This window comes from Hyla sarda, chromosome 1, assembly GCF_029499605.1.
Source record: "Hyla sarda isolate aHylSar1 chromosome 1, aHylSar1.hap1, whole genome shotgun sequence".
NCBI classification, from domain to species: Eukaryota; Metazoa; Chordata; class Amphibia; order Anura; family Hylidae; genus Hyla; species Hyla sarda.
The window spans coordinates 39,106,221-39,131,592 of NC_079189.1; the positions used below are offsets into that span (position 1 = coordinate 39,106,221).

At 44.3% G+C, this 25,372-nt stretch overlaps 2 protein-coding genes across 4 annotated transcripts in view; one reads left to right on the forward strand and one right to left on the reverse strand.

The window, feature by feature from the left end:
* LOC130338813 (fatty acid-binding protein 1, liver-like) overlaps nucleotides 1–25,372 on the forward strand; it is an 86,062-nt gene that overhangs the window by 7,422 nt on the left and 53,268 nt on the right. The window lies entirely within an intron of this gene.
* On the reverse strand, nucleotides 1,580–18,770 carry THNSL2 (threonine synthase like 2). 3 transcript variants are annotated; one of them, XM_056554005.1, is made up of 9 exons: nucleotides 18,637–18,770; nucleotides 15,924–16,154; nucleotides 15,329–15,523; nucleotides 13,398–13,550; nucleotides 8,851–9,081; nucleotides 7,414–7,559; nucleotides 5,982–6,107; nucleotides 4,607–4,758; nucleotides 1,580–2,687 (listed from the first exon to the last, which is right to left on the reverse strand). In XM_056554005.1, exons 2-9 carry the CDS (start codon nucleotides 16,144–16,146, stop codon nucleotides 2,489–2,491), a joined length of 1,425 nt encoding a protein of 474 aa, XP_056409980.1. In that variant the 5' UTR covers nucleotides 16,147–16,154; nucleotides 18,637–18,770; the 3' UTR covers nucleotides 1,580–2,488. The 3 variants fall into 3 exon arrangements, with proteins under 3 accessions (XP_056409980.1, XP_056409981.1, XP_056409979.1); XM_056554006.1 differs by lacking the exon at nucleotides 18,637–18,770 and adding an exon at nucleotides 18,264–18,374; XM_056554004.1 differs by lacking the exon at nucleotides 18,637–18,770 and adding an exon at nucleotides 17,475–18,050.

Below are 25,372 nucleotides of genomic sequence, written 5' to 3' on the forward strand. Positions count from 1 at the left end.
CCAATGGTGCATAATGGTGTGGGCAAAGATAGATATAACAGCGTTTATTAAAAAATAGTTTTTAATTCAGATTATAAAATATAAAATGTAATATTTAAATAAGTAAAACAGTAACAAAATATCACATTACACTGGCATTTATCTAGTGAAAATCTCACTGGGCCCTAGTGAGATATCAAAAATGTAAAAAATATATGAATTAATATTCAAATGAGTCCATAAATCTGCAGATAAAAAATAAAATTAAAATAAAATTAAAATAATTTTTATTTTAATTTTATTTTTTATCTGCAGATTTATGGACTAATTTGAATATTATATTTTTTACATTTTTGATATCTCACTAGGGCCCAGTGAGATTTTCACTAGATAAATGCCAGTGTAATGTGATATTTTGTTACTGTTTTACTTATTTATATATTACATTTTATATTTTATAATCTGAATTAAAAACTATTTTTGAATAAACGCTGTTATATCTATCTTTGCCCACACCATTATGCACCATTGGTGAGGTCCTAGAGGCATAAGCTATAGGTTTTCATTATTTTACATTATTGTTGCCGGTGGGGTCCAGCTTTAGCTTTAACTGCCTCGGTCCTTCTGTTGTGAGCTGCACCTTATTTTTAAGATTTGTAAATTACTTCTATTAAAAAATCTTTACCCTTCCAGTACTTTTTAGGGTCTGTATACTACAGAGGAAATGGTTTTCTTTTTGAACACAGTGCTCTCTGCTGACATCACGACCACATTGCTCTCTGCTGACATCTCTGTCCATTTTGGGAACTGTCCAGAGCAGCATATGTTTGCTATGGGGATTTTCTTCTATACTGCAGAGTTCTTAAAATGGACAGAAGATATCAGCAGAGAGCACTGTGCTCGTGATGTCAGCAGAGAGCTCTGTTTTCCTAAAAGAAAATAATTTTCTCTGTAGTATTCAGCAGCTAATAAGTACTGGAAGGAGTAAGAATTTTTAATAGAAGTAATTTACAAATCTGTTTAACTTTCTGGCACCAGTTGATTTAAAAAAAAAAAAAAAAAAAATTTCCACGGGAGTACCCCTTTAAGAGAGGTAGAGTAGACTCTGGTGCAGATCTCCTCAGTTGGACCTCATGACTCTTGTCATTGGAAGAGACCATTATAGTATCTGAAACATGGCCCTTCAGATGATACCCTCTGTACATAAAAATAATCTCTTTCTTCTATACTGAGATATAAAGGCCCAAAGACCACCTCTTCGAGAAGACTACTCCCCTATTTACATCAGATTTTGTGTGAAAGTTTTCTGCCTGCCATACTTAATGCATAGTGGCCATTTTCTTTAAGAAAACCACCCCCATAGAAGACCACCTTTTGATGCAATTTTGGGTTGTCTTTTCAACAAGGTTTCATTGTAATTATATGAAGTTATAAAACCTGAGTCTGCACTACTGAGAAATTCTGATCACCACAAGTTCCTCCACTTGTCACTGAAATAGATCCTGGTTGTACCCAGTGAAGATCTGCCCTTTTCCTGATAAGTTTTATTAGAAGCGATGCACACGCTAGAAAAGACCACCCAGACACCTGTTAGCTGAGATGATACTTTCTTTTATTACTGAGCAAGAGACTACAGGGGGGGGGGGGGTGTTATACGGTAACGGTTACACAATGCTGTGTGCAGGAAGTGAGGTGAATTGGGTGTGAAAAGCAGCTAATTGGTTAAAACTCCTTCTATGTATTTCTTATCTTCGCCACATTCCAATCCAGGATGCAATCTTTGATGCTCGATGGAAGGAGGGTGCAAACAGGTGGAGGAGGAGGGAGCAGGTCAGAGCAGCAAGGATATACAATGAAATTTGGGAAAAAAGACATTTTAATAAGTATGTATATATATATGTTAGTACATATCAATCCACTACAGTTTATATTAGTACATATGAGTCCACTACATCACCAGGTTGTGTATACATTGTGTATACACACTGATGTACTGGATGATATCACCAGAAGGTGTCTCTTCAGGCTTTGGGCCTATAGGATCGGACACTTATCCTCTTAGGATAGGGGATAAGTTTTTCTCTCCCAGAGTGCTCCTTTAAGTGTGTGCCTCTCCCTGCTTGTTCTACTGGTAGATGGGGGTCTCATCACTCGATTAAAACTTTTGGTATGTCTCTGTTATGTGTCAAAAGCTTTTCTGTGTAATGACACAGTAGAAGACAACTTAAAGACTTGTGTAGACATTTGGGGGGAGATTTATCAAAACCTGTTAAGAGGAAAAGTTGCTGAGTTGCCCATAGCAACCAATCAGATTGCTTCTTTCTTTTTTCCGAGGACTTTTCAAAAATGAAAGACTGGATCTGATTGGTTGCTATGAGCAACTCAGCAACTTTTCCTCTGAACCGGTTTTGATAAATTTCCCCCTAAGTTAATAAAATCAGTCAAGACTACAATAATTCTAATCCATCCTATCATTTTACAGGTGAATATTCCTGAATGTCTTTAGCTTTCATATTCTCTTCTGGTAAATCGCCTCAATTTTCTCCCGTAATATTTTCTCCCAGTCATCTTGCCTTTTGAGGAATGTGGACCGAGTTTCCTTCTTCATCAAGGCCTTTATCTCTTCTGGTATCTCTGGTACAAGACCAGCTCGGAGAATGACGTCCTGGAATTTAGCTGCTGACGCTGGTGCCAAACAGCATCTGGGCCTGTGAAAAGTCAATGGCTCATGTGAAAGAAAGTTCCACTCAAAATTCATGATCATTTTCTTAGTATTCCTCAGAACTAGCTAAGTTCCCCACGTTGCTCATTTTTCCCAGTCTCCTGAAGCCCCTAGTCCTCCCTGCACTCCATTTGTGGTGGCTCAGTACGGGATTGTGTTACCCAGTACCTTTTCTGCCATGTCAGGCAGTGTCTCTCCGTGTCCCAAGGGCCCCTCTGCAGTGTTTCCCCCATTGTAAATATGTTATGCATTATGCTGTGTATTGTGACTTTAACAAGTTATACCATGTGATTGTAACCCAGGGGGTACCAGTAACCAGCTGACCCCAAGAGTGCCCTATGGTCTCCCTGCTAGTCTCCCCCATATAAGACCTGGGTGGAGCTAGCTTCTCTCTCTTTCCTCTCTTGGAGCTTAGAGCTCTTTGTGCTGAGGTCCAGTGAAGTCAAGCTGTCTCAGCGTGTGTATTCGGAGCATTGGTGGCCTCAAGTCAAGTCCTGCAGCCTCAAGTCAAGTACAAGTAAGCTAAAGTCACCGTCCTGTCAGTCACAAGTCAGTCAAGTCATCTGTCTACCCAGTGTGGCCTGCACTAAATTGTGTCACTGGTCACCTCCTTGGGCCCTGGCTGTACTGCATAGACTGTACCAACTGTCTACCTTCAGTAAAGCTACCTTTGTCCGTCACTTGGCGTCGGAGTCTTTATTGCCCCCGTGCCTAGCCCAGGATCCAGCGGTATACCTTCGGGTGGTTATAGGCTAAACCACGCCCTTGTGTCACGAATACAAGGGGTTAATGCCATCTTCCCCTAGGGTAACAACATCTGCCCTCATCACACCCCACCATACCACACATTGCTGCAATGCCCTCTCCCCGCCTGGCCCATCTCCTCTTCCTTCACATTACTAACAACTCTCTGCGCCTGCCTGACAGTTAAATCATACTTTATCATGACATTGGTCTAACAGCAGGATACCAGGCTCTGGTGATTTACTCTTGGGCTAAAGAGATTGTTGGTATTGGGACATCCCTAAAATTTACTATATTTTTATTAGACATCTAAAAAAAAAATGTGTACCATGCTAAATTGAAATATCTCAAGCCGTTTGGAAGTTATGCTGGAACATACATGTACACACATATACACATACATATGTTGAGTAAATATATATATATATATATATATATATAATGCTGCCCTATCAACTTTGCAACCCTAGACACAAGTTTTCTGGTATAAATATGTACCGGAAAATTGGGCTTGTGCCTATGGTGGCAAAGAGTGAGAAATTAAAAAAATCATCTTTTGGTTAAATCCGCATAAGTCAGCCCTGCAGTCAAATTTACCTGCAGGTTTGTGAATTTGTGATCGGTTTCACCACTTTCTATGTATAAAAGTAAGATTCATGATGAATCTTTAATAAAGTCTGCAGGTAAGTGCTTGTTCACATTGCCATTGTGCTCCGGTAAAGGAAGCTCTGTCGTCCAGTTGAGCTGCCTATTTTTTTTTTTCTCTACTCAGCTCATGTAAAATATTGGAATCTGATGGACTTCATTCAAGTTAAAGGCCTCCATCGGGACCTGGTGGTATCAAATTGTGTTGTGACCCATTTTGTGTCTGTTCGGCTCAAAAAAAAAAAATTTTTTAAATTAAAATATACGAACAGACCTAGAAATGGTTGGAGCACAACAGCAGTGTGAACTTAGCCTAAGAGATCTGTATTTAAAAAAAAAAATCTCACCCTCTAATAGGATATATTCAGTCCACGTGCCCAAAACATCACGAGCTGTAAATACAGCCCTGGCTAAATGGGATATAGTGCTAGCGCCACCTATAGGCCAAACTGTGAAAAAGTTTTTTGGGGCTTTTTAAAAAAATGTGAAAAACATTTGCAATCAATTGGTTCTTACAAGATTCGGTTGCTGTCGAATTGTTGATAATGGTAAAAGACGGCAACGGCAGAGTGAGGGCACAGCAGACACTGGTTCTCCTCCCAGCAGCGTCTGATGGTCTGTAGGATGCCGTCATCTGGGACTGAGCAGGATTTCATCATTTCCTGGAGCTGTAGGAGATAGTAGAATGATCTTATGCAATCCCTATTACTATTATTATTATCACTATAAGTGTTTTATAATTAGTTTTACTATACCAGGGATGGATGCATCCCAGGAGACAGTATATAAGACAGTGTCTTAACCAGGGTGTCTCAAGCTGTTGCAAAACTACAACTCTCAGCGTGCTGGGAGTTGTAGTGCCTCTACACAGTAGTTTGCCCCAATATATCCCTCAAACAGTATTTATACAGTATCACAAAGTATCCCTCTAATATGCCCACACAGGGTAAATTGCCCTTTAATATCCCCAACACAGAAGCTTTCCCCTCCATTATGCTCCCACACAGTAATTACAATTACAGTTATGCTCCCACACAGTAGTTTGCCTCATAATAATGTCCTTAGAAAGTAGTTATCACCATAATAGTTTCCCCACACAGTAAGTTGCCCAAATAGTGCCCTCACACAGTAGTTACCCCAATAATAGTGCCCCAGACAGTTTGCCCCAATAGTGCCCTCACGCAGTAGTTACCCCCTTAATAGTTGCCCCACACAGTAGTTGCCCCATTAATAGTGGTGCCACCACACAATTGTTTGTCCCTCTAATATGACACCACACAGTAGTTTGCCCCTTAATATCCCCCACATAGTATCTTCCCTTCTACTATGCTCCCACACAGTAATTACCCCCTAACAGTGCCCCCACACAGTAATTACCCCCTTAGAGTGCCCCCACACAGTAGTTGCCCCATTAATAGTGCCCACACACAGTAGTTTGCCCCTTAATATCCCCCACATAGTATCTTCCCTTCTACTATGCTCCCACACAGTAATTACCCCCTAAGAGTGCCGCCACACAGTTATTACCCCCTTAGAGTGCCCCCACACAGTAGTTTGTCCATAATAGTGCCCTTACAAAGTAATTATCCCCATAATAGTTCCCCCACACAGTAACTTGACCCAATAGTACCATGACATAGTAGTTATCCCTTGTAGTATTAATATTGACATTAGGATAATTAATTTTATTACAACAGGGATGGATGTGTCCCAGGAGTCAGTAGATAAGACCAGGATGCCTCCAGCTGTTGCAAAACTACAACTCCCAGCATGCTAGGAGTTGTAGTTTTAAACAGCTGGAGGAACCCTGGTTGGAAAATTCTGAGATAAGAGGTAAAGATTCACTTTGCAAATGAAGGTTAATGTCCTATGGCAATAGGTTATACTGTACCCGTAGGTGCAGCTCTTGGGGTATCTTCAGCCTTTTCCTCTCTGTAAATTCTGTCATCATTTCTTTGATTTTGGCACTGTCAGAATCTGCAGCCAGCCACAATATCCGCTCCATGTTGTACGGCTCCTGCATTCACAAATAAGGGATCATATTGTAGTAGGGAGTAACATGAACAGAATGTATGCATGGAAATGGCCATTATGTATGAAAGGTTGTAAGGGAATGAAGAGACCACCAGGGTTTGAAGAATAGGGGATATATAGTGCATCGGTGAGGGTCACACTGCTGATCCAGAGAACTTGGTAAATCTCTAGCCTCCAATGAATGGCATGCAGCACACATGCACGGCCACTGATAGGAGCTCAGCTAAGCCTAAATTGACAGAACTCTCCAAAGAATAACTTTGACATGTAAAATGTGTCACCACTACCAAAGGGGTCAGTCTTGGGTCCTGTTCTATTTAATATATTTATTAATGACCTTGCAGAGGGGTTGAATTATAAAGTAGCAATCTTTGCAGGTGATACTAAACTCTGTAAAGCGGTAAACACTATAGAGGACAGTGCACTGTTACAAAATGGATCTGGATAGGTTGGAGGCTTGGGCTGGGAAGTGGCAGATGAGGTTCAACACTGATAAATGTAAGGTAATGCACATGGGGAGGAAAAATCCGGGCTGGTGTTATGTATTAAATGGGAGAACACTTGGGACGGCTGATGTGGAAAAGGAATTGGGAGTCTTAGTTAATAGTAAATTTAGCTGTAGTGACCAGTGTCTGGCAGCTGCGGCCAAGGCAAATAAAATCATGGGGTGCATCAATAGGGGCATAGATGCCCACGACAAGGAAATAATTCTACCGCTGTACAAATCACTAGTCAGACCACACATATAATACTGTGTACAGTACTGGGCACCAGTCTACAAGAAAGATATAGTGGAGCTGGAGAGGGTTCAAAGACGGGCAACCAGAGTAATACGGGGAATGGGAGGACTACAGTACCCAGAAAGATTATCAGAATTAGGGTTATTTCGTTTAGAAAAAAGAAGGCTTAGGGGAGACCAAATAACTATGTATAAATATATCAGGGGACCGTACGGAGATCTCTCCCATCATCTGTTTACACCCAGGACTGTATCTATAACAAGGGGGCATCCTTTACGTCTAGAGGAAAGAAGGTTTCTACACCAGCACAGACGAGGGTTCTTTACTGTAAGAGCAGTGAGACTGTGGAATTCTCTGCCTGAAGAAGTGGTCATGGTGAACTCTGTAAAAGAGTTCAAAAGGGGCCTGGATGCATTTTTGGAGAATAATAACATTACAGGTTATGGATTCTAGATCTATATCAACTCAGTAGGGACTCATTAGGGTTATTGGTTGAACTTGATGGACTCTGGTCTTTTTTCGAACTTATAAACTATGTTACTATGTTACCTGAATATCCATTGCAGAGGCCAATGTCCTCTCCATGTCCCCCAGAGAGAAGTCACCATGCTGTACAGATCGGCAAATGATATCATTGCTATTCACTACAGCCACCAGTTGAATTGGAAGGCCCATCTTCTGAGCGATACACCCGGCTGAGAGAGAAGAGAAGAAGAGCATGTACAGTGTGTAGAAAATATCGGATCCCTGCGACTGATAATACTTCAGAGGCCGTGATCAGTATTGACGGTGGCATCTGAAGGGTTAATGGCGGGCTTCAGCACGATCGCTGATGTTCGCCATTAGCAATGGGTCTTACATCTCTCCTTTCGCAATACTAAATCCCACATATGCAACGTTCACACGTTGTGGCTACTCAGCACTGCAACTTATTACCACATGTGTTTTTGTTGTGAATGGTGGATAGACAATGAAAAAAGTATTCATTTTTCCGTAATTATGCAAATCACGGTAAAATGCATCATTTTTACAGCTATTTCAGTCATTTGTGGTAAAACACATTACTTGTAGTACTGCTTATGAGCTGACTATTAAAGTGTACCTGTCTCTTTAAAAAGCTTTTCACATGTCCTAGAGACAAGACAAAAGATTTAATCGGTCAGGGTTTAAGTGTTCAGACCCCGACCGAACAGTAGGATGCGGGAGGAGAAAAGCGTGCTCTGACTGAGACAATCCTATAGACTTACTGTACACTGTAAGTTTGTCTGTTGGCTCGCTCTTCCTCTGGCTCATTCTAGAGATCCTACCCTGAACACTCGGACCCCGAACACTCAGACTCTGACCCATCAACATGTCTCTACAACATGTCAAAAGTTTTCATTTTCCAGTGACAGGGCCCATTTAAAGGCCATCTGCGGGTAAAAACAACTTGTCCCCTATCTGCATGATAGAGGAAAAGTGTTTGAACACGGGAGGTCCGAACGCTGGGATCCCCCCCCCCCCCCCCCCCCCGCGATCTCCTGCACGGGGCCACGGCTCTGCATGACGTTGCGGCAGACACGCCTCCTCCATGTAGTTCTGTGGGAGAGGCGGGGAGGCAGCATTCGTGCGTCCCCGCCTCTCCCATAGAAATGAATGGGGAAGGGGCGGATAGGGGGCGTAACCGTTGACCTCTCTAGGTCGACAGTATGCGCATTAGCACTCTCACTGAGCGCTAATGCGAGGCCCCCGTTAAGGAGATCTGTGGATAGGGGCTAAGTTTTATAGCGCTGCAGATGTCCTTTAAGGGAATATTGAACATAGTCAACCATATAGTAAAGTTCCTATATCTCAGGAACTGAGGAAGTAAGCAAAACAATAAAAACAGCATTGGAATCAGGTTACTTAATGCTATAAAATCGTATAAATAAATACATGTTTAATACTGACCATAGGTCCTCTTTAATGCCAGTCCTTCCAGTACTAATCAGACATTTGGCATCTTACCTGTAATGTTCCCAGCTCCACCAGTTGGTACCACTAGTTCTACTGGAGGCAGCATATCACTGGCCTTTTCTGGAATACATTGGAAATAGCCATAGAAGAAGTGGGCGATCTGCACCATCACTCTGGCCCAGTTCACCGAGTTTGTACTAATAAGGTTATGCTTCTTTACAAATGCTGTGTCCCTGAAGAGCTTTTTGATGGGTTCATCCAGCTCATCTGATGTTCCATCAACTACAAAGGAAAAAGAAACATGAAGAAACCCACTTATTCAAATATGAATCCTTGACTTGATATGGTAGAATCTCCCGCCCAAATGATATCTCTAGAGATATCCTGAGATAAAACAGAAGATCAGTGATGTAACATGAAGCTCTTGAGCCCCATAAAGGATAGATAGAAGGCTCCAGGGCCCAGGTACAACTGGAACCTCTATACCCATGATTCCCCAATAGGGGAAATTGTGTAGAACAATTTAAGGAGGAAGTCACATTTAAAGGGGAGCTGTCAGCTCTGACCCCTCATGTTTGTATTAATAAACTCTTGTATTCACCATGAAGAGAGATGGTAATAAACTCTTGTATTCACCATGATGCCGAATTTTCCCAAAAAATTAGTTTCGGCGAATTGCTATTAAAAACTGCAATTTCTGGCCTACAGAGAGCCTCAATTGGGGTGTAGAACACTTTGAATTGCTGTTACACGCATAGGGAGTGTGCTGGGTTAGTGAAATAATACTGTTATCCAGTATAACATGCAGATCAGAGGCGTCGCTATTAGAATCACTGTCGCAGAGCGGCACAATGACAGAGCCTGGAGGTGGCATCAGTATGAGAAGACCATATAGTGGCTGAATGACACAGTGTGGAGGTGTTGGCAGCATGAGAAGACCATATAGTGGCTGAATGACACAGCGTAGAGGTGGCGGCAGCATAAGGAGACCATATAGTGGCTGAATGACACAGCCTGGAGTTGGCAGCAGCATGAGGAGACCATATAGTGGCTGAATGACACAGCGTGGAGGTGGCGGCAGTATGAGGAGACCATAAAGTGCCTGAATGACACAGCGTGGAGGTGGCGGCAGCATTAGGAGACCATATAGTGCCTGAATGACACAGCGTGGAGTTGGCGGCAGCATATAGTGGCTGAATGACACAGCCTGAAGTTGGCGGCAGCATGAGGATAACATATAGTGGCTGAATGAAACCGCCTGGAGGTGGCGGAAGCATGATGAGACCATATAGTGGCTGAATGACACAGCCTGGAGGTGGCAGAAGCATGAGGAGACCATATAGTGGCTGAATGACACAGCCTGGAGGTGGCGGAAGCATGAGGAGAACATATGTGGCAGTATGAGACAGCTTGGAGCTGGCATCACCATGAGGAGAACATATGGTGGCAGAATGAGACCGCCTACAGCTGGCATCAGCATGAGAAGAAAATATGGTGGCGGAATGAGACAGCCTGGAGGTGGCAGCAGCATCAGGAGTCCTGAAAGTGACCCGTGACAGAGTGGTGCGGTGGGTGGCAATACTAGTACTAGTACCCAGTGACAAAGGTGGGTGAAAAAAGGAGAACTTGGCATCAGATGTGTGGCATCAAGCAGGTGGCAGGATCAGAATAGTAGCTGAGGCAGGTAGGCAGTAGAAAACGGTCTCTTTTGTAAAAGTGTTAGTGTGCACAAGTAAGTATTGAGGATATGCATTACGTAAAACTTATAATAAAATGCTTAGGATAAAATAGATGGACCCAAATTTTTTTTTTAATCAAACAAAAGGAAAGGTGTGCAAAAAACACCATGTGCCACCTACACCACCAAGTATTGATGTGATGCAAAGACCTCTAAAAGGTGGAAGGGAATAACTTGAGGTCTACTGTAACCGGTGGGGGTAAAAACTTCCCCTGCAGGGCCCTACTCTCGCATTATTAATTCCCTTATTGGCAAGTGTTACTCGCCCTAAAAAGGGCGGCCCCACACATGGTATGCTGAAGGAGCACTGAGACTTGTCCATGCAGTGGAGGCTGAGGACACGGTGGAGTAGTTACAGCTCCACACGTCGGCGCTGCCGTGCATTTTGGTACACACTGAGAGGCTGTGCAGGGCTGGTACTGCCTTCTTCACAAAGAAATTACGGCTTTGGACTCCCCACCTCGGCTCGGCACAAGCCATGAGTTCTCCGAAAGGTGCAGAGTCCACCACTTGAAAAGGGAGGGACTGCAGCACCAGCAACTTGGACAGGAGCACATTCAGCTTCTGCGCCATTGAATGAGTGGGTGCATACTGTTGTCTCTTGGACATTGCTTCACCGATGGATTGCTGGCAGAATAACTAACTCAAAGTAGAAGGAGCAGGAGCATCTGGAGCGACAGAAGATGGGTATGACACACAGCTCCCTTCAGCTGAGGTGGTGGAGCCTTCGCTGGCTGGAACAAGGAGCGGCGTGCCACTGGGTGATGCAGCAGGCTGGACTACCACATCGGAGCCACGGTTCTCCCAAGCCGCTTTACGGTGATGCTGCATATGTGGACGCAGGGCTGTGGTGCCAACATTGGGACCCTGGTCACGCTTCACCTTCTGCCGACACATCTTGCATGTGGCTATGTGAACCTCCGGATTCTTGATGAAAAACTGCCACACCGCCAAGTAGCTGATTTTTCCACCCACAGTCCACACTGATTGACTGCTACTGCTGCCGACTCCAGGAACCCCTGTTCCACTACCTCCCGGGAAGGTAGGCTACCGCAAAGCAGATGGTCTAGCCCGGGCACGTTTGGCTCCAGACTTTCCACTTCTGCCACCATGCTGACTGCCAACCATGCTACCACCTTGCTGGCTCAGCTGCTGCCTCATGGGCAACCTGCAACCCTCTTCTCCTGATGATGTTGATGAAGTCCCTTCTGCACCCAAGTGTGATCGGCTTCATCATCAACGAGTTGTGTCTGCACGTCACTGATGTCCTCCTCAGGTTCCTCAACAGTGTCCGCTTTAGGAACCTGAACGCTCGCAACACCACCTCCCACACCACTCTCGTCATCACTACTTGCCCACTTAGCGGAGGAAGCAGCGGATGTCTCCTCCACTTCTTGATTGCGCAGTAGCGCATATATAGTGGAGCATAACCAACAGCATAAGATACTTCTGTGGGGGAGGGAACAGCTGAGGACAGAGGCAATGAGAGGACAGGGACTGCTCCTGGACCCACCGACTGTTGACTGGGGGTATCAGATGTCACTTGTGATGAAGTGGATGACCGTGTTAACCAATCGATGATGGCAGATGGGTTTCTGGTCGAGACACGACCGCTAGCTAATACCGGGAGATCAGGCATCTCGCTGAGACTCCTGCTGCCACTCGCCTATAGTCTGCTGCGACCTCTGCCTGATGAAATTAAGCCTCTGCCACTCCTTTGTGCACGTCCTGGCACTTCTCTGCCTGACAAACGTAGTGCGCATATGAGGGGAGTACACTCCACTACGCTTAAAACAGTATTTGTCTACAACACCAGCAGGTGTGTACTTTTGCCTGGCCTTTCACAGTATCTAGGCCCTTATGACTTTAACAGGAACAATATGGTGCACCACTTAGATCTACGCACAGGTTACACTTAATAGAGGACAATATGCTTTTAGTGCTCTGCTCACCCTACTATTAGCTTTTCAGTTGTTGTACACACCAGTGCTGCAGCACACAGTTGCTGTATACTACACCTAAAATTGCACTCTCATTCTCTCTCAATCTCACTGCTTTCCCTATCAGTACTTCTCGGTTGGATTTGGGCTTGAGGTGAATCGCTGCTGTAAAAAAGCTTTTCTGTACAACACACTGCTCTCTGTCCCTTTCTGCAATAGAACGCTGATGTGACTGGGAGGTGAATCGCTGCTGTAAAAATGCTTTTCTGTGCAACACACACTGCTGTCTGTTCCTCTTTCTCTCTGCAATAAAAGGCTGAAGTGACTGGCAGCAAGATGGCTGCCGATTATATAGTGCTGTGACATCACAGGGGTGGCTGGCTGCTGATAGACTGCATGCTGCATGTGATTCAGGATCATCCCGCCGACCCTTGTTCTCACCTTCCCAGGATTCCTTGCCCCATGTCCTGACATGTGGATCCGCCATTTTAGAAGCCCCGGAGCCTGGACCGTACTAAATGGAGTTTAATGAAGCAATTCACGCGATCAAATCACGGCGATATTCGCATTCATTACGAATCAAATTTTTCCTGAAATTTCCAACGAATTCGGATTTGTCAGATTCGATTTGCTCATCCCTAACCATGACATAACAATTTTAGAGCATCTTTTCTTAGTACTCTGCTGTGTCATTCTAATATTCCTGATGGAAATGTGTAAATTAATTGACAAGTAGGCGTCACCTTTCCCCTTGATAATAGGGTGTGTCTTTACACAGCCTGTGGCTGTCAGCACTAGTTGGACAGTGTCAGAGTTTGTAGGGACATGCCCCATTGACATGGTGAATGGTGAACACTAGAAAAATCACAAGTTACAAGTATTTCTTCAAGGCCTACTTTATCATACTATGAAATACGGACCGGCAAACACATGGACATTGTCCTCAATGACTGTCGTCATCTGTCGCTCTTGGATTTCCGTACACCGCCCATGTGGCAACAGAACAATGATATCAATATTAGGAACTCCACGCACACTCTCGATAGCAGAGCTTCCTGTGTCTCCGGATGTTGCTGAAAGGTAATTTAAGGATAAGAATATACAAGTAAAGTAATATACACACTAAATGGCATTGAATACAAGGAGTGCATAAGAAGATGCTATTAAAGGTGAACACTTTAATAAGTTATATGGTTAATCCTTTCACTGCTTGCGCAGTACCTGCATTTACTGTCCACACTGTTGGATTGGGTATCTTGGACGCACCAGAAGATATGATTCTCAAGGCTTAACATGAGTTATGCCCACAATATCTTCTAAACTATTGTTGGTTAGGAACTATTGTAGTGACAGCACCAAGTTGCCCTATATGATCCTACACATAGAGGTTAAAAAAGACCAAAGTCCATTAAGTCCAGCCTATACCCATGCTGTATAAACTGATATTTAAAAAAAAATACTTGGATACCAAAATGTATGCAATAAGAGCATAAATCTTTATTACATGTTCAATATGCATAAAACAACATTAAAAACATACAAAAGTAAGAGAATAAAATGGTACTGGGGTGAGAAACCTGACATATCATACATACTGCATGCCTGAAACAACACTTATACACGTGGCCACATAGCAAGGGATAAATAAATTAAATGAAAGATGGATATAATATAACATTAACAGTAACTTACAATACTTACAACACCTAAAAAAAATTTTGTGCAAGTGCTGCCAACTTGAGCTGTTGGAGAAAGTGCCCAATTGCAAATAAAGGATGTAAACGACATATACCCAGCTATGTCAAAGGCCCTCCAGGAAATAGTGCAAATTTGCCCATAGACAACAGGTATATGCTCACCCCAGCACCGGAGGATTGCTACACTGTACCTGGTGCTTATGGGCCAGAGGTCCTCCCCGTTTTACATAGACATCAATAAACACTCGTAGATGATAAACTGGTAAGCAACATACAATTGTAATGTAAGAACAGAAATAGAAGTGGCAAGTGAGAATAAGTCAAAGATCTTCAGCAACCTTCCTAGTAAACTGACCTCCCCTTTTTAATGGCTCTTCAGGAGTTCCTGAGTAGGGGACCTTACTGTATTTTCTCAGAAATAGGCCATCTAAACTAGACTATCCCTTTAAAGGGTTACTCCGCTCCCCAGCGTCCAGAACTCAATGTTCTGAACGCTGGGTGCGGGCTTCCGTGTTCACGCCCCTCCCCTTGTGATGTCATGCCCTGCCCCATGATGGCGTAACATCACAAGGGGGCGGCATGAACAAGGAAGCCTGCATACAGCGTTCGGAACATTGAGTTCTGCACACTGGGGAGCGGAGTAACCCTTTAAGGTACCTAATATGGAACTTATTTTAGACAATTAAATTCCCTATAAAACTCAATGAACATGTCCAGCCTATAACACTACTATATAAACAAACAGCAAAATGGTTCCTTGGTGAAAATCTATGAGCTGGGGAAATCACCCAAGAAGAAAAGGAAAACATGTTAAGTAAAGCACCAAGTCTCTTTTGCATTGATAAGATATCTCCATATCTTAGATGCCCTGACAAAACATTCACTCTTGTCTATAGCTGCATCTAAGGATTTGCCACTGTGCATGGAAAAACACAGAAGGAGCCGTGTGACTCCAGAGTGACCTAAAATCCCTTTATTTACAGAAGACCTTGTGGTCAGAATCCCACCAGTTCTAGACAATATGTACTGTATTCTTGTAAAGTCCTTTAATGACTTGTCAGACGCTTCTTCTCTACAGAATCCTCCGATAGCCCAAATAACCCTACAACCGGAAAATAATACCAAGAATAAGAAGAAATCTCATTATAACTTACCAACCAAGATATTCACATGTTTATTGTTCTTCTTTAAAAAGTAATCTAAGAACTGTCCAACACAAGACATTGCGAGATCCTTAAAAGCGTGGGTGGCTCCATGCCACATCTCTAAGACATTGAGGCCACTCCTCAGCCTGGACAATGGAACAATATCCTTGTGTCTGAAGCGAGTTAAAGCTTTGTCTATCAGACCTACAGGAGGAAATGATATATTCATAGGTGAACTCAATAGAAAAACATTGATTTAACTTAAAGGGGTAGTCCACTGGCCAGCATTCGGAACGAAATGTTCCGAATGCTGTTTTCGCGCTGCCGGGGTCGGCCATGCCCCCCCGTCACATCAAGGCCACGACCCCTCAATGCAAGTCTATGGGAGGGGCATTAGCAGTCCCCCTCCCATTAACTTGCCTTGAGGGGGTGTGGCCATGACATCACAATGGGCGTGGCCGACCCCCGCAGCGCAAAAATATTGTTTGGAACATTTAGTTCTGAACGCTGGCCAGTGGAGTATCCCTTTAATACCCATTGGCTTATATGGTGACATGCTTACACACACTTACTCCCAATACACCTACACAAATGTACAACGTACCATTTAGCTCAATTCTGGGTATAGCATCAGAGGGGATAAAGAGGGAACAAACTTCCTTCACTAATTCTTTGTAGGAGAAAGTTCTCCATGTTGTCAGTGTTTCCTTGTTTAATTTTGGAATGTGTTCTGGCATAAACAGGCCTCCATCTGGTGCGAAACCGGCAAACAGCACTCCTTCGAAATCCACACCCGACACTCCTCCTTGTGTGCTAGTGTACTTCATACCTTCGCCTGTTGTATGAGGAAATAGCTTTAGGAAGTTTTTGAGAAATCATGAAATGTAAATAATAAATATAAGTACAGTACTATAATATTGCCTCCTATGTACAAGAATATAACTTCTATAATACTGACCCCTATGTACAAGAATACAACTACTATAATACTGCTCCTATGTACAAGAATATAACTACTAGAATACTGCTCCTATATACAAGAATACAACTATTATAATACTGCCTCCTATGTACAAGAATATAACTTCTATAATACTGACCCCTATGTACAAGAATACAACTACTATAATACTGCCTCCTATGTACAAGAATATAACTTCTATAATACTGACCCCTATGTACAAGAATACAACTACTATAATACTGCCTCCTATGTACAAGAATATAACTTCTATAATACTGACCCCTATGTACAAGAATGCAACTACTATAATACTGCCTCCTATGTACAAGAATATAACTTCTATAATACTGACCCCTATGTACAAGAATACAACTACTATAATACTGCTCCTATGTACAAGAATATAACTACTAGAATACTGCTCCTATATACAAGAATATAACTACTATAATACTGCTTCCTATATAAAAGAATACAACTACTATAATACTGCCTCCTATATACAAGAATACAACTACTATAATACTGCCTCCTATATACAAGAATATAACTACTATAATACTGCTCCTATATACAAGAATATAACTACTATAATACTGCCTCCTATATACAAGAATATATCTACTATAATACTGCTCCTATATACAAGAATATAACTACTATAATTCTGCCTCTTATGTACAAGAATATAACTACTATAATACTGCCTCCTATATACAAGAATATAACTACTATAATATTGCTTCCTATATACAAGAATACAACTACTATAATACTGCTCCTATGTACAAGAATATATCTACTATAATACTGCTCCTATATACAAGAATATAACTACTATAATACTGCCTCCTATGTACAAGAATATATCTACTATAATACTGCTCCTATGTACAAGAATATAACTACTATAATACTGCCTCCTATGTACAATAATCTAACTACTAGAATTAAACCCAATAGCAGTAATATGTCTCTTCATTCCCCTAGTCTATAAATAAGTGTGTTTGCTTTTATATAGGACCAAGCACTAACTATAAACTACCCGGGGGCTCTCCCAGGGCTTCTTGTTACACAGGTCGTACACATAAAACGTTTCTGGCATCAGCCTGTGCTCCCCCTGTTATACATACAATGGAGGGGTGGTCAGAGCCCACAATAAGGATCAGTGCTGGTCACTTCATATTGTACCTGATCAGAAGCCTCCTGTTTTGTGCAGAGATTCAGTTTGTACTAAAAATACCAAAATAAAGTTCTACGGGTAACGAGAAATCCTGCAAAGTTCTTCATGCGAGGCAGATGTGCCCTTTGCCCCCAGAGTCACATGACTGTGTGTCTTAAAGGGTCAGCGCCAGCTTTCACTTGCAGCTGATGGCTGTGTCTTGCAGAGCTTTGCTGTTCTGGAGACTTTTCTCTAACATCTACAATGCGTCTACTTTATGTTACAACCATTTGCTAAATGTCCTTTTACTTTCTTAGGATGTTAGGGGGTTAAATAAGCAATTTTCAAACTTTCAAGGCATTTCTTTAACAAGTTATGATAAATTATTCAATCTTATTAATCTTGAATTCAGAAAAAATGCAAACATGTAAAATTTTTCACGGAATTTGGGATTTTTTCACACTGAACTGCTGAATGTATAATATGTCACGAAATACAGCCAGCGCCCTACCTAGACATAGGGGGAGATTCATCAAAACCTGTGCAGTGGAAACATTGACCGGTTGCTCACAGCAACCAATCAGATCGCTTCTTTCATTTTTCACAGGCCCTTTTAAAAATGAAAGAAGCGATTTGATTGGTTGCTATGGGCAACCGGTCAACTTTTTTTTTCCTCTGGAGAGGTTTTGATAAATCTCCCCCCATAACTATTATTTTTTTTACATTTTTTATCTACAGACCCATATGAGTGCTTGTTTGTTTGTTTTTTTATATTTTTTGGCAACCATAGAAGAAATGAAAAAGTACGGAGCACTCACACTGCGACACTCGTTCGGAGGTTGGCGGCTGAAGGTGATTTCAGTCCCGGACTTCCATGGCAGGGAGGCGGCAGGTGTAATGAGGGGAGCCTCAGAGGCCGGGCCACGGACCATATCATGTATACACGGCCTGACGAAGCACCAGTGGGCATGATGCGGTCCGTGGCCGGCGTCTGAGGCTCCCCTCGTTACACCTGCTGCCTCCCCGCCATGGAAGTCCGGGACTGAAAGCACCTTCAGCCGCCAGCCTCCGAACGAGTGTCGCAGTGTGAATGCTCTGTACTTTTTCATTTCTTCTATGGTTGCTATATTTATCTACAGTATCTCGACATACGTAGAGCACCTCCAGACATCATAGTTTCCTCCTACTCACCTATCCAGGTTGGATGATATACATCCACCTGTTAGCTAATAGAGATGTCGCAAATTGTTCGCCGGCGAACGGTTCCCTGCGAACATAGCTTGTTTGCGTTCGCATATGCGATGTTCGATCCACCCCCTATTCGTCATCATTGCAGTTAAACTTTGGCCCTGTGTGTCACAGTCAGCAGACACATTACAGCCAATCAGCAGCAGACCCTGCCTTCCAGACCCTCCCACCTCCTGCACGGACTCCATTTTAGCTTCATTCTGAAGCTGCATGGTTAGAGAGAGGAGGGATAGTGAACCTGCTCCTGATTTAATAGGGAAAGCGATAGCTAGGTGGTTTATTCAGGGTCCACTACACTCCTGAAGCACTAATCTAATCTTTGCTGTAAGGAAAGCACCCAAAAAAGCTCTTTTTAGGGCTCAAACATCAGTCTGCATTTTTTGTTTTCCCCCTGTGTACTCTAATAGCATTTGCCTGCCTTGCAGCGTGATTGGCAGGCTCACAGGGTATATTGTGCCCACTTGCCCAGTGGCACCACTCATATCTGCTGTCACAATAGCTTGCAATATAGCAGTAGTATAGCAGTCAGTTTCTTTCACACGTGTATCTTGCAACAGCTGGAGGCACCCTGGTTGGGAACCACTGGGTAAAAGGGGTACTCAGGTGGAAAACTTTTTTTATTTCAAGCAACTACAGTATTCAGTGTCCACAAAAGTCCAGAAGGACTCATGTGTTCTCTGCTTTAAGGACAGCACCCAAAAAAGCCCTTTTTAGGGCTCAAACATCAATCTGCATTTTTTTTATATTTTTCCTCTGTGTACTCTAATAGCATTTGCCTGCCTGGCAGCGTGTGTGGCAGGCTCGCTCACAAAGTATATTGTGCCCACTTGCCCAGTGGCACCACTCATATCTGCTGTCACAATAGCTTGCAATATAGCAATAAAATAGCAGTCAGTTTCTTTCACACGTGTGTTTTGCAACAGCTGGAGGCACCCTGGTTAGGAACCACTGGTTAAAAGGGGTACTCTGGTAGAAAACTTTTTTTCATTGATCAGCTACAGTATTCAGTGTTCACAAAAGTCCTGAAGGACTCATCTGATCTCTGCTGTAAGGACAGCACCTAAAAAAGGCTTTTTTAGGGCTCAAACATCAGTCTGCATTTTTTCCCCCAAAAACACTTTTTTGACGGTGAAATGATAACAGTCAGTTTCCATCACACAAGTGCGTTTCAGGACCTGCAAGGGCACAGTGTTACACCAGTGCTACTCATATATGGTGTAGCAGTAGTGTAAATTTGAAAAAAAAAACAAAAAACATTTTTGGCTGTGAAATAAAATCAGTCAGTTCACTTCCCACTTGGGAGTTTTTGGGCCTGCATGGCTCTGTGTCACACTAGTGCAAGATATATTTGGGGAACAGTAGTGTAAATTTGAAAAAAAAAAAACTTTTTGGGCTGTAAAATAAACTCAGTCAGTTTACAAAACACTTGGGAGTTTTTGGGCCTGCCGGGCTCATTGTCACACTAGTGCAAATCATATTTGGTGTAACAGTAGTGTAAATTTGAAAAAAAAAAAAAGTTTTTTGGCTTTGAAATAAAATCAGTCAGTTCACTTCCCACTTGGGAGTTTTTGGGCCTGCATGGCTCTGTGTCACACTAGTGCAAGTTATATTTGGGGAACAGTAGTGTAAATTTGAAAAAAAAAAAACTTTTTGGGCTGTGAAATAAAATCAGTCAGTTTACAAAACAATTGGGAGTTTTTGGGCCTGCATGGCTCATTGTCACACTAGTGCAGTGGTTCGATCGAACCCCAGGGGTTCGGTGAGTCAGTCTTGGGGGTTCGGCGGGTGGGGCCCACCGGGTGTTTTTGCCTCGACACATCCCTATGTTCCGCAAGAAGCTTTCGGAACACAGGGATGCCTCTGTCAAGAACCCTGCGGCCTTACTTTAAAAACGCGGGGACCGCCGGGAACTAGCGCACACAGGGACGTCACTCACGTCCCATGCATGCGCCCATGGCAATGGAGCGCGGAGGAGCGGAGAAGAAGCATGCGCGCTGGCAGTTGGTAAGTGTTTACCAGCGGCGCATAAGCTTCGGTGTTCCGACCAGTGATCCTCCGGTCATGCTATGGCCGGACCCGAGGAGCGGGGGTCGGAACACTGAAGTGGGACAGTACACAGGCATACAGCCTCCAGCCATACTGTATGGCTGGAGGCTGTATGTCTGTGGGTGAACATACTGCACCTAATGTGGGGGGAACTATACTGCCAACATAATATGGGGGACTATACTGCCAGCCTAATGTGGGGGAACATACTGCCAGCCTAATGTGGGGGACTATATTGCACCTAATTTGTGGGAACATACTGCCGGCCTAATGTGGGGGACTATATTGCACCTAATGTGGGGGAACATACTGCCTGCCTAATGTGGGGGGGACTATATTGCACCTAATGTGGGGGAACATACTGCCAACCTAATGTGGGGGACTATATTGCACCTAATGTGGTTGACTATATTGCACCTAATGTGGGGGAACATACTGCCAGCCTAATGTGGCAGACTATATTGCCCCTAATGTGGGGGAACATACTGCCAGCCTAATTTGGGGACTATATTGCACCTAATGTGGGGGAACATACTGCCAGCTTAATGTGGGGGACTATATTGCACCTAATGTGGGGGAACATACTGCCAGCCTAATGTGGCAGACTATATTGCACCTAATGTGGGGGAACATACTGCCAGCCTAATGTGTGGGACTATATTGCACCTAATGTGGGGGAACATACTGCCGGCCTAATGTGGGGGGACTATATTGCACCTAATGTGGGGGAACATACTACCAGCATAATGTGGCAGACTATATTGCACCTAATGTGGGGGAACATACTGCCAGCCTAATGTAGGGGACTATATTGCACCTAATGTGGGGGAACATACTGCCAGCCTAATGTGGGGGAACACTGTCTGCCTAATGTGGGGGAACTCTGCCTAATGTGGGGGAACACTGCCTGCCTAATGTGGGGGAACACTACCTGCCTAATGTGGGGGAACACTGCCAGTCTAATGTGGGGGAACACTGCTTGCCTAATGTGGGGGAACACTGCCTGCCTAATGTGGGGGAACTCTGTCTGCCTAATGTGGGGGAACACTGTCTGCCTAATGTGGGGGGAACACTGCCAACCTAATGTGGGGGAACACTGCCAACCTAATGTGGGGGAACACTGCCTGCCTAAAGTGGGGGAACACTGCCTGCCTAATGTGGGGGGACACTGCCTGAACACTGCCTGCCTAATGTGGGGGGACACTGCCTGCTTAATGTGGGGGAACAACACTGTCTGACTAATGTGGGGGGAACACTGCCAACTTAATGTGGGGGAACTCTGTCTGCCTAATGTGGGGGAACACTGCCTGCCTAATGTGGGGGAACACTGCCTGCCTAATGTGGGGGAACTCTGTCTGCCTAATGTGGGGGAACACTGCCTGCCTAATGTGGGGGGAACATTGCCTGCCTAATGTGGGGGAACACTGCCTAATGTGGGGGAACTCTGCCTGCCTAATGTGGGGGAACTATGTCTATCTGTTGGGGAACACTGCCTGCCTAATGTGGGGGAACACTGCCTGCCTAATGTGGGGGAACTCTGTCTGCCTAATGTGGGGGAACTCTGCCTGCCTAATGTGGGGGAACACTGCCTGCCTAATGTGGGGGAACACTGCCTGCCTAATGTGGGGGAACACTGCCTGCCTAATGTGGGGGAACACTGCCATTGTTGCGAAAATGACATGAGAGTGGCATTTGCCAAGGTAAAGCCGCGCATTTCTGAACTGGTCTCTGAGAGACAACAACAGAAGTCACACTGATTTGCAGTAAATATTCATTATGTTTTAATTTTTGTGGGAAAATCATGTTTTCATGGTTTTGTTCTTTGTTCTTAATTGTTCTGTTCATTTTGTGCACCTATGTATAAATATATACTTACATATATGCCTCATTTGTTTTGAATTTGAAAAAAATCACATTTTATTTTTCCAATTAAGAGGGGTTCGGTGAATGCGCATATGAAACTGGTGGGGTTCAGTACCTCCAACAAGGTTAGGAACCACTGTTCTAGTGCAAGTCATATTTGGTGTAACAGTAGTGTAAATTTAAAAAAAAAAAAAATTTTGGCTGTGAAATAAAATCAGTCAGTTCACTTCACACTTGGGAGTTTTTGGGCCTGCAGGGCTCTGTGTCACACTAGTGCAAGTCATATTTGGTGTAACAGTAGTGTAGATTTGTAAAAAAAAAAAAAAAAAAACTTTTTTTGGCTGTGAAATAAAATCAGTAAGTTTACAAAACATTTGGGAGTTTTTGGGCCTGCAGGGCTCTGTGTCACACTAGTGCAAGTCATATTTGGTGTAACAGTAGTGTAAATTTGTAAAAAAAAAAAAAAAAAAAATTTTGGGGGATGTGAAATAAAATCAGTCAGTTTACAAAACATTTGGGAGTTTTTGGGCCTGCAGGGCTCTGTGTCACACTAGTGCAAGTCATATTTGGTGTAACAGTAGTGTAAATTTTAAAAAAAAAAAAAAAAAACGCCCTGAACACACAGGTGGATCAGTGGCTGACTCCACACCAACTGGAGATCGGCAAAGTGGTTTCTGACAATGGAACAAATTTGTTGGCGGCATTGAATTTGGGCAAGTTGACACATGTGCCATGCATTGTGTGTAATCTGATCGTACAACGCTTTGTGCTCAAGTACCCAGGCTTACAGGATGTCCTGAAGCAGTCCAGGAAGGTGTGTGGCCATTTCAGGCGTTCCTACACGGCCATGGCGCACTTTTCAGATATCCAGCGGCAAAACAATATGCCAGTGAAGCGTTTGACTTGTGACAGCTCGACACGTTGGAATTTAACACTCCTAATGTTCGACCGCCTGCTCCAACAAGAAAAAGCCGTTAACGAATATTTGTATGACTGGGGTGCTAGGACATCCTCTGCGGAGCTGGGAATTTTTTTGCCATGTTACTGGACGCTCATGCGCAATGCCTGTAGGCTCATGCGTCTTTTTGAGGAGGTGACAAAACTAGTCAGTCGCACCGAAGGCACCATCAGCGACATCATACCGTTTGTTTTCTTCCTGTAGCGTGCCCTGTGAAGAGTGCTGGATCAGGCAGTAGATGAGCGTGAAGAGGAAGAGTTGTGGACACCATCACCACCAGAAACAGCCTTATCAGCATCGCTTGCTGGACCTGCGGCAACGCTGGAAGAGGATTGTAGGGAAGAGGAGTCAGAGGAGGAATGTGGCTTTGAAGAGGAGGAGGAAGACCAACCACAGCAGGCATCCCAGGGTGCTCCTTGTCACCTATCTGGTTCCCGTGGTGTTGTACGTGGCTGGGGGGAAGAAGATTATACCTTCCCTGACATCACTGAGGACGAGGAACGGGACATGAGTAGCTCGGCATCCATCCTTGTGCAAATGGGGTCTTTCATGCTGTCGTGCCTGTTGAGGGACCCTCGTATAAAAAGGATGAAGGAGAATGACCTGTACTGGGTGTCCACGCTACTAGACCCCCGGTATAAACATAAAATGCCTGACATGTTACCGCATTACAGCAAGGCGGAAAGGATTCAGCAGGTCCAAAATAAATTAAGAAGTATGCTGTACACAGCGTATAAGGGTCATGTCACAGCACAACAGGGATCTAACAGGGGAAGAGGTGAAAGTAATCCTCCTCCTCCCACGAACACGCCGGCAAGGACAGGAAGCTGTACAGACATGTTGTTGATGGAGGACATGCAGAGCTTTTTAAGTCCTACGCATCGCCACAGCCCTTCGGGGTCCACCCTCAGAGAACGACTTGACCGACAGGTAGCAGACTACCTGGCCTTAACCGCAGATATCGACACGCTGAGAAGCGATGAACCCCTTGACTACTGGGTGTGCCGGCTTGACCTGTGACCTGAGCTATCCCAATTTGCGCTCGAACTTCTGGCCTGTCCCGTTTCAAGTGTCCTGTCAGAAAGGACCTTCAGTTCAGCAGGAGGTATTGTCACTGAGAAGAGGAGTCGCCTTGGTCAAAAAAGTCTGGATTACCTCTGTTACGCCGAGCGCTCCGGGTCCCCGCTCCTCCCCGGAGCGCTCGCTACACTCCTCTCACTGCAGCGCTCCGGTCGGTTCCACGGACCCGGGGCGCTGCGATACCGCCTCTGGCCGGGATGCGATTCGCGATGCGGGTAGCGCCCGCTCGCGATGCGCACCCCGGCTCCCGTACCTGACTCGCTCTCCGTCAGTTCTGTCCCGGCGCGCGCGGCCCCGCTCCCTAGGGCGCGCGCGCGCCGGGTCTTTGCGATTTAAAGGGCCACTGCGCCGCTGATTGGCGCAGTGGTTCCAATTAGTGTTTACACCTGTGCACTTCCCTATATCACCTCACTTCCCCTTCACTCCCTCGCCGGATCTTGTTGCCTTAGTGCCAGTGAAAGCGTTTCCTTGTGTGTTCCTAGCCTGTGTTCCAGACCTCCTGCCGTTGCCCCTGACTACGATCCTTGCTGCCTGCCCCGACCTTCTGCTACGTCCGACCTTGCTTCTGTCTACTCCCTTGTACCGCGCCTATCTTCAGCAGCCAGAGAGGTTGAGCCGTTGCTAGGGGATACGACCTGGTCACTACCGCCGCAGCAAGACCATCCCGCTTTGCGGCGGGCTCTGGTGAAAACCAGTAGTGACTTAGAACCGATCCTCTAGCACGGTCCACGC

Excerpts from the sequence above, each read along its gene's own strand:
- THNSL2 (XM_056554005.1), bottom strand. The coding sequence starts at position 16,146 with ATGAAGTACACTAGCACACAAGGAGGAGTGTCGGGTGTGGATTTCGAA. Across the intron at positions 15,524-15,923 it reads ACCCAGAATTGAGCTAAATG|GTCTGATAGACAAAGCTTTA; the intron begins GTACGTTGTACA and ends TTCCTCCTGTAG. Across the intron at positions 9,082-13,397 it reads CAATGTCCATGTGTTTGCCG|TTGATGGAACATCAGATGAG; the intron begins GTCCGTATTTCA and ends TTTCCTTTGTAG.